The sequence below is a fragment of the Polypterus senegalus genome, chromosome 18 (genome assembly GCF_016835505.1).
Source record: "Polypterus senegalus isolate Bchr_013 chromosome 18, ASM1683550v1, whole genome shotgun sequence".
NCBI lineage: Eukaryota > Metazoa > Chordata > Cladistia > Polypteriformes > Polypteridae > Polypterus > Polypterus senegalus.
The window spans coordinates 28,267,121-28,283,012 of NC_053171.1; the positions used below are offsets into that span (position 1 = coordinate 28,267,121).

Genomic DNA, 15,892 nt, shown 5'->3' on the forward strand with positions numbered 1-15,892 from the left:
TTATTTCTCACACATAGTTAGTTATGCAGGTATAACGTGCAGTGAAATGAAAAACTGGCCTACTGCAAGACTGCACAAAACAAAAGCAAACACACAATTGAATAATAATGACATTATGAAAAAGATAATAAAATGAACTAAATTAAGTGAGATTAAATTAAATTAAATTAAACTAGATTACAGTTAAGTTAATATCTGAAATCTGAAACAGCAGAAAGTATAAAGTGACTGTGCGGTAAGTGAAAAAATAAATGAGTTTTAGGTTTGAATGCTTGAATGCAGCGGCCTTCCCACGCCAGCTTGCCAGGTCCTGGAGATATTTTCAGCCCAAAGAAGGCCAAAAACCCACTTAATGGCGCTGTGGACCATTCCAACGAACGACGCCGCTGACGAATCGGGGGGAGTTTTGGAGATGTAGGCATCGGGGTTAGTTTCCCCATTGGAGTTTTGCTGTTTGAGAGGCCACATGTAACCTTAAAAAACAGCACAAAAATCCACACACACACCCCAAATCAAAATGTTCTGCCCACACAACGCTTTCAAAAATGGCCCACTCTGGCGTGAAAACCAACACGATTTGATTTGTCACGTGTCGGCAGTGACGTCTGGACTTGAGGTTGCCAGCTTACCGGCCTGTGCTGCAACTGCAAAAAATACCCCGCTTAGAAATAAGCTCATGTCTCCTTAGTTGTCAAGCTCCTTGAGAGGGTGTTAGATAGAGAAAGGTACTATATGAACTATCAGCATTGCACACATCACATAAACACACACCCTATCACATTCAGGCATCGACTGTCTGTTCACCATGATACTCCTAAAATATGTCTTTTTATAAAACAAGATTTCTGATTCCGTAACCTATTTGCTATTCCCTAGTCACAGCTCAGTCGCATGCCAATCAACATGCCAATCAACACAGTCATCGGGTTAAGGAGCACATAGAGAGCCTATTTGAGGCAGTGTGGCATTGCAGTTAAGATTCTGAGGCTGTGGGTTCAAATCCCACCCTGACATCATGTGACCTGAGCAAATCACTTCACTATCCCCTACTTAGTCTGCTGTTCTTTTTGCGGTTTTCGGGGGTGGTGATCTGCGCCACCACCACCACCCGATCAAAGCACAATGATGGATTAAAGGCCAGAAGTCCACATGACCATCATCGTCAAATTCTACCATGATAACCCTGAATACCATGAGGACTAATTGACGTCATTTATGTTGAGTAGAATGCCTAGAGGGGGCTGGGTGGTCTCGTGGCCTTAGTACCCCTGCAGATTTTATTTTATTTGTTTTTTTGTTTTTTTCTGTCCTCCCTGGCCATCGGACCTTAGTTTTATTCTATGTTAATTAGTGTTCCCTAATTGTATTGCTTATATTTTGTCTTTTTTCTCTTTCTTAATCTTGTAAAGCACTTTGAGCTACATTGTTTGTATAAAAATGTGCTATAGAAATAAATATTGTTGTTGTTATTGTTCACCTGCCTGCGATCCAACTGGGAAAACAGAAATGTAACCAAGTGTGTCTCAAATGTTGTAAGTCTCCTTGGATAAAGGTGTCAGCCAAATAATAAGTAATGGTAATAATTTTCGCTTCAGACACTGAACTCCATTGGCTCCGGCTGGCTCTTCACCCCCACGTTCAGCCACTGACCCCCCAGCAAGACTTTGACTTCAGCATTGACTCCCAGTCACTCTCGGTTCACACAGTGACTTTTAGGTCCTCTCATATCCAATTTTAGCCATGCTCCTCCTAAGTTCCTTCCCAGTCTTTGTTTGCTCTCCTTCTTCTTAAGGTCTTCTTGTTTTGGCTTCACTAACTTTGCTTGTTTTTCTGTCTTCTCTCTGACTTTGAGCTGCTTGGTAATCCAAAATATGTGGGGAAGGTTTGGGCTGATCTCAATATCTGATTGCCTTAATCTGTGGGGTCCTCAATCAAAGGTTGACGCCTCACAGGAGGGTAGAGTCCAGGACAGAAGCTGAAATGATGTCTTGGGGAACAAGCAAAATGAAATAAGAAAATAATCATAAATACAGAAGCAAGACCAAAAAGATGCCGCCTCAGGGATGAATCCTACTCTGAAATATGGCCTTTAAAAATGGCAAGTGTGAGAAGTTCCGTGGTTTGCTATAAGCACTGGAGTTCCTCCATATTATAAGTCACTGCCTGTAGGTCTTCAGTAAAGCTGCCTTCATTCCTAATGGACATCAGAACTTGGGACCTTAACTTGCAATTGTGCGGTCAGCAGCCATGCCACCTGCACTTCAGAACAGGTCATCTACCTGAAGCTAAGCACGTTTGGGCCTGGCCAGTACTTGGATGGGAGAGAAAACAGGGAAAAACTTGGGCTGCTGCTGGAATATGTGATGGTGAAGCCAGCAAGGGGGAAACTTTCCTTGTGGTCTGTGTGTGGACCCCAGTGCAGTGATGTGGATACTGTGCTGTAAAAATGGCACTGTCCTTTGGAGGTCCTGACTCTCTGTGGTCACTAAAGATTGTTGGGCATCTTTTGGAATGAGCAGTGCATGTCCTGACTAAACTGCTGACCATAACCTGATCATTTTGGCCCCTAATCTTCCTTTGTCTCTGGATGGCTCACTGTCTCTCATCCCTTAGCCACCTAAAAGCTAAAGTGTGATGAGTGTACTGGCACAAAATGTCTGCCACACATTGCTGGAGGTGGAAGTGGCTCTGTACTGTCTACGTAAAGAACAGTGGGTAGGTTAGAAAAGAGCAATATACATGTAATTAATTATTATGTTTACCTCTATACCATCACAGTTTTACTCTGTTGTGAAAAACATCTTGTTAAAGGCAATATCTGCTCTGTTTTGTATGAATATTCAGGCCCATGATAATAATAATCCATTTTAAAATGTAAACTACACAAAGACTTCATAAAATGTGCATCAAGCAGTACCACTCAACAGCCACTCCAACAAAAAGAACTTCATGAGGACAAAACTCACACTTGCCAGCCCCCAATCACAAGGCTCCAGGGCACCATTTCTGGCACCGCTCTTAAAATTTGACTCTCACTTCTCAAGTTCCAGGAGACCCCACACTGCTCCTGTCCTAAATCAACGTTAAGTAACAACTACTGGCAGGACACAGAAATACTGCAGCATGCCAGAGACTGAGCACAGCAACTCACAAACATTCTTCCATGCCTGCTATGCTTTACTGTGTGAGGGGCCCTTGACCTGCGCTGCCCACAAAGCTTCCACATATCAGCATGGAGTGGTCCATACAGCACTTCCATGTAAATTTCACTTTAATTATACCGCAGGAAATCACTCAACCAGACATTTTACAAAAGAATATGACCGACTGTACTGTACAGTAATATACAATCAAGTACATGAACATATACTGTATATATATTATGTACATAAACAAATGTCAACTAAAATGAACAGAAATTTAATCAAGTGAACAACTTCAATAATATTTAATTTAAAAACTAAACACATTGGGTCAAATGGAGTAAACAAGAAACACAGACAGATTAGTTCAGTTGGGGCTTAATGCCTCTGTGCAGTTCTACCTTTAGATAGATAGATAGATAGATAGATAGATAGATAGATAGATAGATAGATAGATAGATAGATAGATAGATAGATAGGCACTATATAATAATAATAGATAGATAGATAGATAGATAGATAGATAGATAGATAGATAGATAGATAGATAGAGTCACACATGCGCGTTTCTGGACTCATCTGAGGTAGGTACTATCACCCCAGGACAAGAGGGGGCGCTCCTGCTAACCTTCTCTTTTGTTCCCTCTGCAGTACAGTAAAGACCCCCAGTGATGGCAAGTGACTCTACCCTTTCTGGTCCCCCACCTACAAAGCTGGCAGCTGCTGGAAGGCGGTGTTCAGTCTTGAACCAAATGCACCGCAGGATGGATCTTCTTCCACCCTGACCGGCACCATAGCCTGACGGCTTTCTTTTTTTGCTTATTTAAGTTCTTGTACTGCCACAGAGCAGCCATTTTTCGTTACTTTTTGCTAACAAAATTTAATGGGGATGACTGGGTTGGCACCCCAGTATTTCTTCATGGAGCCTGCAGTGCTTTCCTCGACAACAATAGAGATACACACACTATGTGCTAAATATACCCCAGAATTGTGTGTGTGTGTCCAATTCTTTCTCCTCATCATCCAGCACTGTTCTGGTACACTCTTAAAAATAAAGGTGCCTGTGTGGATTTTCAGAGCCGTGCCAAAGGGAACCATTTTTAGTTACCAAAAAACCCATCCACATGAAGATTCTAGAAAGAACCCTTTATTTATTTAGATCCATAACAGGCTGCAGTAAAGAACCATGAATAGATGGTGACAGATTTGTGAACTACTATTGGGTCCTGATTTTAAAAGGCCTCGTCTTGCACACAATAAGTCCAGGTTTTCTTAACCTGTTAGTGTCCTGCTAGGTGAGTTTTGTCCTCATGTTTTAACAAACATTACAGATTTCCGCCTTTTTTTATATGTTAGGAAGCTTTTCAAGGCACAAAGAACCAACTTTATATGCCAAGAACACTTCATATGCAAAGAATATTTCCCAGAACGAAATGGTGCTTTATTAAGCAATAGTTCTACAATGAATCACACAACAAAGTAAAGAATCCTAAAGCACCATTAAAGAGACAGTATTTTTAAAAAAGCTGTTGGTTATCTTGACTCTTACATTTCTTTGTGTGTGTACATAAATTACGTATCTTAAAACCCCCTCATGCAAAAATGTTGCAAATGAATAGGTCTGGCCCTACAAATAAATGGAGCAGGCTGCAAAAAATCCCAGTTAAATTAAACTATTTTTGTGACAGTTATTGTTAGACATTAGTCAAATGGTTTATAAATGATATTGAGATAAAAACTGGACCAAAAACAATAGGCCTGGAGCCTGTAACAAGACAAACATTAGGTGATTTGTTTGAAAAAGATACAGTAGGTCCATTTTTCAAAGGTTATCGCTGGACATTGGTTTCCACAGACACCATGCTAAAGTGAACGTTTCTCGTCGTTTTCAACATCATAGAACCTAACTCGATGGTGAATTTTTGACCCCCCACCAAATTTCCATTTACATGGAAGTGATACACCAGAGCACAGCGCAGAAGTTGCCCTGCCACAGGATAAGGCGGAGTGCTGAGTAGCAAATTCTAGTCAGCTGGTTAGAGCGCTCCAGGGCAAAACAAGAGGTCACAGGATGAGCAGCAGACCCGTGTGTGTGCTCCTTGGCAAGGCAGAATGAAGAAGACATCGCACCAGAAACTCTCAGCTGTTTCACTGGACAGCCGGCCAGCAGTGGGTTTTAATGTTCCAAGCACGTAACATCTTATTCCATCAGAAGAAGCTCCAATGCCATAATCGTTTCACTCCATACAACAGCTTCCATGCAGCTCATCTGCAAGCAGCGCTTATGCGAAACTCGGAGGGAGGTACTGATGCCCTTAAACACTTCTATTTCAATCATCCACTGCTAAAGAAGTCTCAGTGTGTCCTTCCAGGCTGCTCCCCTACCCTCCATGTTGAAAGGTGTATAATAAACGAACACTTCAGGACCAAGGACAGACTCCCTAAGGCTGCATGCCAGCAAAGGCCTGGTGCCTTATAGGCTTGCACATAACTGACACCTGGGGTGAAGCAACAGGTAAAAAGAAGAAAGGCCCCTGAAGCAGAAAAACATGGAACTGAAACAGGCATGGGGGGCCAGTGATGCGGAGACTACATTCAAGACAGGACGGAAAGGCACTGCATTACTAAACCTAAGATAGATGAAGCAGCACCTCAGAAAAGGCGTGGGACTCCAAAGTGAGCCGCACTCCTCGACTTTGAGGGTAAAAAAAAGAGGACTTGAATGAGCTTCATCCATTTTCACACGCCTGAGTCAGAGACATTCCAGATTTGCATCCAGATGTGGACTCGAGATCGCTAAAACCATTCGGAGGTACATATATCCGCCACCAACGGTTGGGCCGGACATTTGGTCAAGTACACATTTGCTTGCAGAGAGACACCCGTGTCGCAAGCGTTCAGCTTCACCAAACGAACCCTGCGAGCTTCGGACTTACAGCCGCGAACGACGGCGCCTGACCTCCGCGCACGCAGCATCTCTGAAAAGCGACGGGTGCGCGCCGCACGTCAGTGTCAGACAGACGTGTCTGTCAGTCCGTCTGTCTCCATGCAAGCCTTTCTTTCTTCATCTTCTTCTTCTTTTTCTTAACACCGTAGAGACTCTCCACGCCCCCCGCCCCCTCGTCTCCACCTGAGACGTCTGACAGCAGAGCTGCACGCGCCGTCGGGTGTCAGTCAGTCAGCCTTTTGTTCCGGCGACGATGGCATTCGCTCTAACAGCGCGGGCATCGAGTGGCAAAGTGAAGCAAACAGAAAGCCTTACCCGAATTCGTCAAACGAGTACATGTTGGCAGAGCCGCACCGGGGGTCCGTGTGATCAGAAAGCGGTGGGTCGGGCGCGCTGCAGGCGCTCCAGAGCGCGCATATCCGCCGCCGAGCTCCGCCGTGTCGGGACTGGCGACAGAGTCCCCGAGTGAGGGGCTGCGGGCAGGCAGCAGAGATAGGGAGAGAGAGAGAGAGACAGAGAGAGGGGGGGAGGAGGGGGTGTGTGTGTGCGGGAGAGAGCAAGAGAGAGAGAGAGAGAGGAGGAGGAGACTGCGAGATGGAGAAAAAAAATGACAGTCAAGGATACACCAAAGGTTTGAAGAGAGGGAAACGAACAGCGGCATGGTCAGATACGGACATATGGACAAGCACCGGCGCAGAAATTCGAGCAAACGGTCTTTTATTCTGTCCCATTGATTGGAATGTCTTCGGTCACTGTGCTCAATAACCAAGGAGCGAGATGGGCTTGCACGCACATCGTTTGGGTACCGTTTGATTCACTGCAGTAACTCCGGAGGTGTGACTGGAAGCCGCGGTCAGCTGGCTGGCTGTGTTGCGGGGTGCAGGCTGACCTCGAGTTCTGACATCAGACTGCAGTGAGGCAGCAGCCCACCCATCTCTTTAATTAGCATTCCAGTTTGAAGCACGGAGGAATGACGGCAGCCCATTTAATCCAGACTGGCGGACCAAAAACCAAAACAGGGAAATGATTGATCTACAGCTGTGCACACCTGGAGACCACTCAGAGCAGATCCACGGGTGATATAAAACCAGAAAGAATGGCCATGCCTGCTCCTCCTCTAGACCTTAGAGGCTTGTCTGTCTAAGAATGGTTAAACCAACAAGAACGACCAGTATAATAAACCTTAGGTGTCACTGTGACTTCTCACCCTTGACAACACAGTGTAACACAATAACATTTTAAAGCCTACATGTCTGGTCATTATTCTGGAAGTGGATGTTAAGGTGCTGCACTGCTACAAGTCCTTGGGGGTCCACATCAGTGGCATATTGGACTGGTCTTGTACCACAGAGGAACTATAGAAAAAAGGGCATAACAGGCTGTGCTCTTAGGAGATTTCTCTCTTATAACGTGTGACTGTGACATTCTTCACATCTTATACAACTCTCTGATGGCCAGTATGATGTTTTATGCTGTGGTGTGCTGGGCTGGTAACACCATTTCAAAAGAGGCCTACCAAATCAACAAGCTAATTAAAATAATAATAATTACATTTATATAGCGCTTTTCTCATGACTAAAAGTGCTTTACATAGACAGAGGAGAAAGAACTTCAACCACTGCCAATGTGTAGCTCTCACTCACCACACATTAGCTATTAGGTGGTGAAGGGATGAGACCTATAGTCAATTAGAGTCAAGAGATGATTGGGGGCCATGACATTGGGATAAACCCTACTCTTTAGAAAAGATTCCGAGAGATCTTTATTGACCAAAGAGAGTAAGGACCTCGGTTTTACATCTCATTTGAAGGGCTGTGCCATATTAACAGCACCGTGTCCCAGTCACTGCACTGGGATCCACACACAGGCCTCACCAACACCTTTTGCAGCAGCAACCCAAGCTTTTCCTAGATGGTCTCCCATCCAAGTACTGGCCAGGCCTGAACATGCTTAGCTTCAGGTGGGTGACCTGCTCTGAAGTGCATGTGTGGTATAGCTACAAAGGGCAGGCTCAGTTATGGGATATACTCTGGACCCCCTGGAGGTCGTAGCGGAAGAGAGGATTCAAACAAAATGGAGTGCTGTTACAAACAATGCTGCACATCCTCTCTCTGACACTAACACTGAGGACTTTCGGCCAACAAATCATTCAACTGAAGTGTGTCAAGAAACGCAACGGGGGCTCCTTTATACCAAGAGTCGTACACCTTAATAATGCCTCACTGTGACTGGGACTGCTAAGTCATAAGTTTTCTATCTTTTTAAAATGTTCTTCCTTTTTAGTCAATCTGGTGTGTGTTCAGGCTATAGCGTGTGTTTATATTTATTTATTTATTCATTATTTATGCATGTATGCATTGATTTATTTAAAGAGCTTCTGTAAAAAGCCACATTTCTATCTATCTATCTATTATATAGTGCCTTTCATATCTACATTTCTATTATATAGTTATACTAGGGGACTCTGCCCCCTGCTCGCTTCGCTTGTCCACCCCTGGGTTTGGTTTACCGGATATACAATTTAAACAGATTGTTATTTTCATGGGAATTGTTACATATGCATTATTTTCACTTTTAGTGTAAAACTTTTGTAAAAACAATACTTGCCCTTTATTTCTGGCCCTGGGTGTGTTTAAATCTCTTTCTAGCAGGACGTACAATGCTGCTGGCGTTGTGAAGGGGGGGCAGCTGAACGCACACTAAGGAGAAGCGGTCGGATCACCTGCTGGCTTCCGGCTGCTGCTGGATGTTCTGCTTGTCGCTTGTCGTTGTTTTAAGAGCTGGGGGCACATGAAGCGCGTCTGCCAAAAGCATTCCAACAACTGCTAGGTTAGATGTCCGTGAACTTGTTTTAAATGTTGTCTCGTGGTACGTTAAAGTGTCTCTCGCGGGACGTCACATTGTCTTCCGAGAAGATCACGTTTCATCTCCCTAGTCTCCATCCCAAGATTTTTTTTTTTATAATAGAGAGATAGTTTTTTGCACCCTAAAAACATAGACTTTTGAAAACATTCTCGAGGGCCACATACTTCTGAAAACGGCATGCAAGCTGCAAATGAATGTCCAATATGGAGGGCGAACGGCTATGTTATTTGCAATTTCAGTTGTCATAGTGTTGACGGAGACACTTCTGTAAACAGAGTGTGGGCGGAGATTGTTTTTATTTTAAAACAGAATTTTCATATGAAAACACAGTCATGTGGACGGAACTGTAGAGTGGGTATCGCCAGACACCTTTCAATGGCAGACCAAAGTGGGTGAGAAGGAGTGTAGGACCTCACAAGTGTCTCCAAATGCATAGGTGCTCGCCCACTGACTACTTTGTAGGCAACCATGAAGGATTTGAAGTTTAATGTGTGTTGCTGCTGGGAATAGGTGACCTGAAAAGAGGAGCAACATGTGCCCGTCTCGGCTGGCAGACCACAAGATGTGTCGATGCACTTTGGATCATCTGGAGTGGCATGGTAACACATGCAGGTCCTCCTGTCAATTGAGATAATATGTAACTCTTTGGGTATGTCATGAAAACCGGACAACCTGGAGAAAAAGCCCACACAGATACACAAACCCAAAGACAGGTACAGGATTCAATGCCAAGAGTGCTACCCATGGTGGCCACACTGTTTGACCCTGATGTATTCATCTAATTGTGGACACTTTGAGTGTGACACATTTGTACAGGCAGGAGGAACGGCTGGGTCACGGTCACATAGAAAGTTAGTGGTGTGGATCGAACCTCACAGTTTAAATGAACTATTTGAAAGCAATACACAAACCTGCCATGCTGTAGCTCTGCTTGCTCCCTACCCCAATAAGGGAATAAGCGAGTTGAAGAGGTGGATGGGTAGGGGGTCCTAGGTAAGCCCTATCTTGAGACTCTTTACAGCTATACCCCATTCAATTCTGTATTTCTAAATCTGGTAGGCTGAAAGACTGGGGCAGGGTCACTTAAAATCAGCCTTGAAGACTACTAATATCTTTTATATATATATATATATATATATATATATATATATATATATATATATATATATATATATATATATACATATAAGGCTATAAGTTGTCCACAGTGAACCACCCCAGCAGGCTTCCATATATACATTAAAAACGTCTTGTAAGGATAAGTCGCTCAGTGGTGTAGACTGGACCAAACACTGCCCATGGGCACTGAACCAACATTATATTATATATGGCGCCACTCGAAGGTAAACTGAACACTAAGCAGCAGTACAAATTTTTCCATTTTACTAAGGAAAGGAATAAGTGGTGGGTAAAGTGGCCTGCCCTCAGTTTAGTTCTGAATTTGCAAGCTTACGCTTCGTGGTCCCAACTCCAGTAAACTAGTGCCTGTCAAGTCAGAGAAGATACAGTAAAGCGGGCTGGGCAGGGATGACAAGGACAGAATCAAACACATATAGAACCCTCCAAGTCAATGCTGTGCAGCTCAAAGTGGTAAATTAAAAAATGCAGCAAAGTGAAGTGGGCTCAGGTCACCTGAAACAAGAGAGAGGGAGGATAGAAATTCAGCCTGGCAGCAGCCACTTCACCATCGCATGTTTCAAGATGCAAATTCTGTTCATGTAATCCTCCATGTGTCACCAGATGCAAACTGTTTATTTGAATCATGAAAACAAGCCAGGCAAGTTGGCTCTGCAGGTGCTCCATTGTGGTGGAGGAGGGGTGGAACAGGTACTGGGGGCTCATGGGAACTGCTATAGCAAAGCACTTTTTGGGGGGGGGTTCCACATTCCATATGTCGGATTTAAAAATACGAGTTGAGGCGACTGCAGCTGCAACTTAATGAAGCACTATGAGGGTCAGGTGGCGCCAGGCTGTCAGGGGGTCAGGTTGCACCACATCTCTGCAACTGAAACCCAAATCTGTAGTGCGCTTTACTGGCGGGCCAGGCTGGCGACGTGACCGAAGCATCAGGAAGCAAAACGCAAGCATGCAGGTGACGAGGGGAAAGCAAGTATTAAAAATGCAGTGCATCATGGGGATTACACAAAAACACACATTAAAAATGGGTGTAATCTGCATGTGCTCATTGGGTGTCGTGTTTCTGATGCCCCACCCACTAGCAACGCCCTCCATCAAGGCACATTTGAGCACAAAAGGAAGAAGCAGAATGTGCTAGAAGTAGCCAAGGTTCCGATCGCAACCATGAAAATCCTGCGAGGTGGTTTCAGACGCACGCCCCGTGCCACTCTGCCTGCGACACAGCTGGCTCAGCTGCCCCCTGATTTGGAGACAGCTAGCTGTGGGATATCTTAACCCCTTGTCTGCCAGGCGCACTGCACTGTGAGGCCCAGAGCTGTGATGGGGAAGGGCACATATTACCAGCTTCCTGTTTAATATAGTGCCTTTCAAAGCCTCTGCAATAGCTTTCTGATAGGTCAATGAACAATTAGTGTTATGTGGCCACGGAACAACTCCAGCTTCCTGCTTAATGAAGTGCCTTTGAAAGCCTTTGCAGGATCTTCTTTGTAGGGCAATAGGGTGGTGGGTAAGGGCCACTGGGTGTCCACTGCACATTTCCAGCGTTCTGTATAATATAGTGCCTTTCAAAGTCTCTGCAGTACCTTCTCATAGGTCAATGTATGATTACAGTGAAGAGCACTGGGTGCAAAGTGCCCATTATTAGCTTCCTGCTTAATAAAGTGCCTTTCAAAGCTTACATAGTAACCTCCTCACTGAGTGCTCAGTGTGGCAGTGCCCTAACAGCTTCCTGCTTAATATAGTGCCTTTCTGAGCCTTCCTCATATGTCAACAGGTGTTATGATTAGTATGATGTGGAACGGCATTGGCACATTTTCAGCTTTCTTAGTGCCTTTCAAAGTAACTTCCTCATTGAGTCATAAGTACTGCTGTGTCTTATCAGCTTCCTGTTTAATATAGTGCCTTTCAAAGCCTGACTTGATAAGACCAATCAACTAGACAAAGGGTCAAGCAGCAGGATATCTGCCCTGGTCATTTACCTTCATTTCTGACAATAGAACGGCACTTTTTTAGAAAGTCTAATTGTGACGCATGTCTTCTTGGTGTTCTTACTATTTTGCACTGCCATCCCCTGAGCCTGTGTGATGTGCCCCAGTTATTTACATGTCTCGCACATGGCAGTCCGACAAACTGAAAAGACTGACTGGTACAGTTTCAATAATGTTGAAAGGTGCTATATAAACATTCAAAGATGTTTACCAAACAGTAAATACGGCTGAATAATTTGCAAAGGCCAGCAAAAACAGAATTTGGTGACTTCCTTCCATATTAGGGGTGTGGATCTTGCAGGCGACCGCTCAGCTGCCAACTCTGAAGCATCTCGAGGGCGGTACTTCGTCTCCAGTTAATTGCGAGGAATTAAACCCGAATATAGCAGCATTAATTGCACAGTAAGTGCTAGTTGCCAATAGTCACAGAGGGGAGACAGGCTGGCACTCTCTCAAGCACACCGTGCCCCACTGAGCAGAGAAAATGGCACAAACTCTTCTTTCTCACTGCTGATGCATTTCAGACCTGCTGCGCTGTTCCTGCCACTAAGAGGGGTGACATACGTGACAAGTGCTTTGGGCTGCTGGAGCCCAAAATGAGTCTGCGAGCTGGCCAGTTGGTCTGAGAGTTTGCTGCTCAAACATCCACACAACTTGACTCCTCATTTTGTGGTCAGAGTCATGGTGATCTTTCAGACTTTCGTCTACTCTACTGGACAGCAACACTATGCCAGGCCCACGTGGTGGTGCACAGGAGTTAATCCCGAAAGGCAAAATTACATTTCCAATCTGACACTGATTTTTTGAGCACAGAAACAATGGTGATGGGCATGTCCACAGTCTTGCATTAGAAGGCCATGATGGACCCACTGTTAGACCTTGATGGTACTCTGCTGTGATTATCATTATCTGCCAGCATTGTGATCCTCTGGACAGTTAGACATTGTAACAAAAAACCTTCTGGGGCTGCAAGAAACATGTATTCTCATAAAGAAATCCCAGACACGCTCAGAGGTCTTTGTGGATACAGCATGGGGCTTCAAGATTAAGTTGTTGCTGCACTGCATTAATGATTAGAGGAGAGCATGTTGGGCTTATAAGCAGATGTGTGCTTTATGGAAGTGAATCTGTATTTTGGATGGCAGTAAACGACACACCTCTGGCCCTGGGTACAACAGAGTACAAGAGAAGGCAGGAGCCGCACGGCCAGCATGGAAGCTTGCTGACCCATATTTGTCGACTGAATCATTCGACCCTGCGTGTGGCGTCTCCCCGCCTTGGAGTGCATGAATCACTCTGCCGCTGTCTAAATGCTAAGAGCACAAAGCGCTGGGACGATCAGCCGCCCTCTCTTGGGGGGGTGGGAAGCTCAGCAATTTAGCAGGATTATTATGGGCGATACCAGGTGCATCCAGCAATGAGCCGTGAAGAGAATCTGCCAGCAAACTCCACCTCCGGCAGCCACTCAAGCTTGGCAGCAGAGGGGGAAAGACAGGCAGCCAGGGAAGCGAAGAGAAGAGAAGAGCTCCTGAAAGGGAAAATAACCCAGTATGGCAGGGCAAAAAGACCATTCTATACAACCATCAAGAGCAGAATGAGTTCTAATGGGCCAGTCCATGTCACTGATCAGTACTGGGGCTCTCAGGTTCAATGATGTGTGAGGTACATACCTAATGGTAGAAGGAAAGTCATCATACCTACTAGAGCCGAATCCTTCTTCAAAGAAAATAGGTGCAGCCACTGACAAAAAAGGCCCGGCCACTGGTAAAACCGCACAGTTTCCATGATATATAGAATTAACTCACAACAGAAAATGGCCAGACTGCCAGACCACTTTAACAAGCCAGTCCATAAAACTGACTGGTGCTGAATCCTGTCTGACAGGACATCGAACTGACCACAACTGGACACCTCTAGCTCTACGTGTTCTATGATGTACTACGTCACCAAACAACTTGGATCCTGTTGGAAAACAGACTTGCGCACAGCACCAGCTAGAGCTGGACCCTCCAGCCTTCAATTTGACATGCAAGTAGGTACCCCCCTCCACCCCCATCCCTTCATGGTGAGCAATAGACCAGTCCACAAAATGGCTGAAACCAGATCCTTCCTGCTCTTCAGTTTCCACGAAGGGTAGCAAAACAGATAAATCCTTAAAATTGAAGCTGGACCCTTCTAAGTGGATCATCTAACTGACTGAAGTTTAACCCCTCATGTTGTACATTCCTAGAGGTATCCTTCAATAAGGGCGCGCAAATAAAGGCGAGCTTCAAACGGGCGACCTCCATTGGGCGCAGCGAATAAAGGCAAACGCAACAAAATTTTTACAGAAAATGCATTAGATAACGGCAACGATTGAACGTATAAAAAGGCGAAAGCAACAATATTAAAACATCCAATTAATTAATGCATGAACTTCTAACGAACTATTTCTGGAACAAATTTGTGAAGAAAATTTATTAGATAAAAACAATGATCGAACATATAAAGATGTGTTTCCTGGTGATAGTTTTCTCCTTTCTGAATGTGTAGCCTTCGACTACGAGTAGATCTGCACTTTTGTTGCTCTTCACATATTCCAGAGCCATTTGAACTAAATTATCTACGAACGTGTTTATTCGCCGCGCCCAATTGAGGTCGCCCTTTTGAAGCTCGCCTTTATTTACGCGGGCCTTTATTCGCTGCGTTCAACTGAGGTCGCCCTTTTGAAGCTCGCCTTTATTTACGCAGGCCTTATTAAACAGAACCCTTTCTAGATGTTTCAGAACAGGCTGACCAAACTCCGTTTCCACAGTCTCCACACTATGGTCAAACCGAACAAGCCCACCCCCCCCACCCCCAAATCCTTAATATATCCACAGTGAAGAAAAAGCCCACGAGGCATATGGTGTGCACACCAGCTGACTCTGCCGGGCTCCTCCACGGAAACGGCAAACGGTAACTCAGACAGCTTCTAATTAAAACGACGTTTAATTGGGAAGCTGCCGGGTCCCAGCGGTGCCCTGAGATGTAAGCACTGTGAAGAGGCAGGGCAGCCGCTCAAGCTCCACACACACTGGTAAGCTGACAGGAGACGCCTCTCTGCCGGGCCAGTGCTTGCTGCCGTCACGAAGGCTGTGCTAGAACCGCAATGCATCTCTTTGCCTGAATTATTCATTTCCAGCAGAATCTCAGGTTGTAAATCTGCTGAACATATTCTGTAACAATAAGCGAGAAGAGCATCAGAGTTATGAGGGAGAAAGAGACTGACAGCGCACAAGTGACCTTGTAGCTGGCGAAGACAAAGCAGGCCTACAGACCTCAAGGATTACAGGCTGGGAATTCAAGGATCTCCTACTGGGCAGCAGAGAGACTTCAGGAGAAGTAAGTAGAGCCACAAACCCGAGTGATGGTGATCCTCAAGGCAGGCGATTTAAATATTGTGGATCCTCAACTACAGGACCGCCAGAGGAGGAGAGACCGTACCCACCAGCCTCAGTAACAACAACAGCATGTGCCCAGCTCCCAGCAAGGCAACCCCAACATTCCTGCAAAACAAGTCCAGTTGGTTCATCCTGGGCCACTTAAGGCAGCATGTCCATTCATGAAGGGTAAATTTCACGAACAGAACAAACAAAAAAGAAAAAGAATCACATATGGCAACAAAGAAACAGAAGAATGCAAAGAGAAATGTGAAACATTAAAATGGGCAAATTCACACTATTAGAGAGAGGTGTCCTCTGCACAGGACACAAAGCCACCAGATCTGTTCCACTGTTTCCTCCTTCAGCTCTGGTTCTCCCAGTATAACTGGATATTTTCAGGACAAACTG

General features: G+C 45.0%; 1 protein-coding gene across 5 annotated transcripts in view; it reads right to left on the bottom strand.

Moving 5' to 3' along the window:
- Window positions 1–15,892, bottom strand: part of LOC120518819 (ena/VASP-like protein) — a 146,373-nt gene that overhangs the window by 95,530 nt on the left and 34,951 nt on the right. For 2 of the 5 annotated variants that reach the window (XM_039741808.1, XM_039741805.1), the window contains exon 1: window positions 6,406–6,585. The exons of 1 other annotated variant lie outside the window; for it this stretch is intronic. In XM_039741808.1, the coding sequence (XP_039597742.1) occupies window positions 6,406–6,428 (23 nt within the window). In that variant the 5' untranslated portion in view covers window positions 6,429–6,585. Of the gene's footprint in view, window positions 1–6,405; window positions 6,587–15,892 lie in introns of those variants that run through there. 2 more of the 5 variants (XM_039741804.1, XM_039741809.1) reach the window with 2 other exon arrangements.